The sequence below is a fragment of the Anneissia japonica genome, unplaced genomic scaffold (genome assembly GCF_011630105.1).
Source record: "Anneissia japonica isolate Jap-2015-1 unplaced genomic scaffold, ASM1163010v1 scaffold4988_len2956909_cov206, whole genome shotgun sequence".
Classification (NCBI taxonomy): Eukaryota; Metazoa; Echinodermata; class Crinoidea; order Comatulida; family Comatulidae; genus Anneissia; species Anneissia japonica.
Window position 1 is genome coordinate 2,519,998 of NW_022696345.1, and position 3,044 is coordinate 2,523,041.

Genomic DNA, 3,044 nt, shown 5'->3' on the forward strand with positions numbered 1-3,044 from the left:
GCCAGCAGCGAGTCATCGCCAGCAGCAGCGAGCCATCGCCAGCAGAGAGATGTCACTGCAGCAAAACACTATTGTACCAACGCTGTTCTAATAATATATAGACAATGGTATTATTTGTTATATTTTTATTATTCATTATTTTCACTTGACTCGCATAAATAATTTTGTTCGAAGAACATTTTATGCAGTTGTACTTTGCAGCACTTCACTTGCAATTTGCAATTTCTAGTCTAAGTTATATTTTTGATCAGAAAAGAAAAGGGAGTCTGAAAGTGGGTCACCACCTAAAAAAGTTTGAGACCTATAGGTCTCTGTGGTTTGTGGGTATGATACTCGCTGTGATAGAGAGAGGTTTCATGTTTAAATCCCGCCAGAGACACTTTTTTCTCATACAACTAAATATAGGAGCTTTTATTTGAAGGGCTATATGCACATATATACATACTGTCACGGTTAAAACGATCATCTAGCGCTATAATTTGTGTATTTATAATGGAAGCAATTAAGCATGACTTTAATTAGCGTAATCTTTGTGTGAGGTGTACTGCCGTATAAAAACAAGATATGCTAAGTCATGCGACACACCTCAAACGATACAAACTACTTACGGTCACGTAAGTGAGGTGTCATCAAGACAGCCCTCAATCTAGATGATTCATTATTTATGTTTTATCAATTAGTGAATTGTTATAATTATGTCTAAATGATTAATTGTAATGAAATGAATGGTAGTTATTAGAAAATTGATTTTGTTATAGTGCCACCTGTGTCTGTACCTGTGCATGCGCCTGTTACTGACCGATACCAAGGGAGTTGAGTAGTTACGTTATATGTGCAACGATAAACCGTCGGGAAGAACCATTATGTTGTTGAGGGCAAGAGAAGATGCATATTGAATTCTATTTATTAAAGACTTTACTTTTATATTTTAACTTGTTTTGCAGTGTACTATTATTTGTCTGTTAACTCATTATGCCTCATCATTTCAGTTCACCTTTAGTGTGACACTAACTCAATTTAATAATCAAATAATGGTAGAAACGGTGCTCAAATAAAGGAACAATCGTATCAGACATTACCCCAGGAGGATTTCACTTGCGAGTTTGGTGTGACATTAACTTTCTAATTGCTTTTATACAGTTTTAAGGTTTTTCAATAGTGTGTTATGAAATTAACAAGTTATTGTTGCATTTTTTTCAGGGCCAGCAGAAGTCCTTTTTCAGGAAGACTACTATATATTAATGAAAGATGCATTGAGAGAGGGTGGTATTGTGTGCACTCAAGGTAATTCTTTTAGGATTTTAATATAATAGTCATGAATCTTATTGTCATTGATTGAATTATATGGAAGATAATAATGGTTGTAATAGTTAATCATATTTTACTGAAATAATATTTATAATGATATTACACTGATAGGTATAATAATTAACTATTGCTTTGTAGGCCATAGCCTAGCACCTACAATCATTCACTGGCAGCAGAAGGGGCTTAAGTACCCCAGTAATAGGTAGATTTACCCCCACCCCCACCCTCCTTCTGTTGGTAATGATGTGGCAGACCAAAACAGAAAAAAAAAAATCATTTTTTTATAATTTAAAATCTTTTTTGGTAAAGTATGTTTTAAAACATCTCAGAGTAGCCCAAAATTTCACAGTTTTTTTAGATAGTAGAGGCTTTCCTGTGACCTCCTACCTGGGCTATGCCCTGAACCCTGCAATAAGTGCTGCCACTGAGTGTTTAAATGTCTGGTATTCATACAGTAGTTTTACACCTTTTTAAAAGCGTTGTTTCAAATGAAGTGATTATTACTGGTTGCAACCCAAAATATTACATTCTCATCAGCCTAGCGCTACAAAATATGGGTACCAACTCCAGTCCCTATGATCCTTAATGGCTCCTGGAAAGACTTATTATTTAACAAATAATCTGGTTGGGTCTGACAAAGCATGTGAGTCGGTTTGAAACTTTCTTATAAATATGTTTTTAGAAGTTACAGTTTGCTGACAAAACAAAACAAAACAAAAGACTGGCAAGCCTCTGATCCAGATGGTGCTGATACTGTACTTCAAAGCTGACATCAGCCATTTACACCTGACAGCACCTGGCTCGGCTAATTAACTACTGTGCCTAACGACTAGAAGATGGCCATGTGATTCCAATCTACAAATCTGGTGATCACAGTTACACTAGAAATTACAGGCATATTTTTCTGTGCTCTTCACTGGGCAAGATTTTAGAGAGAGTTGTCATCCCTCATCCAGTGGTGGATCCAGAAATTTTCTGCTGGAGAGGGTGGTGTCAGCAAGCAGATCCACACCTACCTCAGCATCACCATGGTCGGGGCTTAGGTTTACAAGTTTTTAAAATAGGAACCTAGATATTTGGAAACGGCACCAGACTGTTAGTTAGTTGGATTTTGTGTATATTTGTTTGCAGGAGAGTGCATATGGCTTCACCTTGATTTGATTAAGAAGATGCACATGTTTTGCCGCACTTTATTTCCAGTTGTTGACTACGGATATTGTACTATACCAACTTACCCCAGTGGACAAATAGGCTTCATGATGTGCAGTAAAAATTCAGTAAGTATATAGATGTTTCATTAAATCTTTGTTAATAGCTTTACATAGTTTTTACGAGGTGCTTGTTAGCCCCAATTCTTTATCATTTTTCTGTTTGGTTACAGATTATTCTTTATGTCTCTTTTACCATCACATATTCTTCGTAACATTTATTGCTCTCTTATTCTTCTATATATTAGTTATTGCAATATTGTCTGGGCTAACAACTATTCTTCCAACCTAAATAAAATACATCTTCTTCAAAAAAAAGGCCGTCCGTCTTATTTCCGGAGCACATCATTTTGCCCATTCTAACAAATTATTTTCTAATCTTCATTTGTTAACCGTTCATGACATTAATAAACGTCAGCAATGCCTTTTTGTTTATAAAAATATATATTCTCTTCTTCCATCAAACTTCTCTTGCAATTTTATTAATTATTCTTCAATCCATTCTTATAATACCAGGACCTCCAATGA

At 35.4% G+C, this 3,044-nt stretch overlaps 1 protein-coding gene across 1 annotated transcript in view; it reads left to right on the forward strand.

The window, feature by feature from the left end:
- Positions 1-3,044, forward strand: part of LOC117101909 (spermidine synthase-like) — a 9,403-nt gene extending 6,359 nt beyond the window's left edge. Inside the window, exons 5-7 of the mRNA XM_033242024.1 lie at positions 1,201-1,284; positions 2,440-2,585; positions 3,033-3,044. Of these exons, the coding sequence (XP_033097915.1) occupies positions 1,201-1,284; positions 2,440-2,585; positions 3,033-3,044 (242 nt within the window). The remainder of the gene's footprint in view (positions 1-1,200; positions 1,285-2,439; positions 2,586-3,032) is intronic.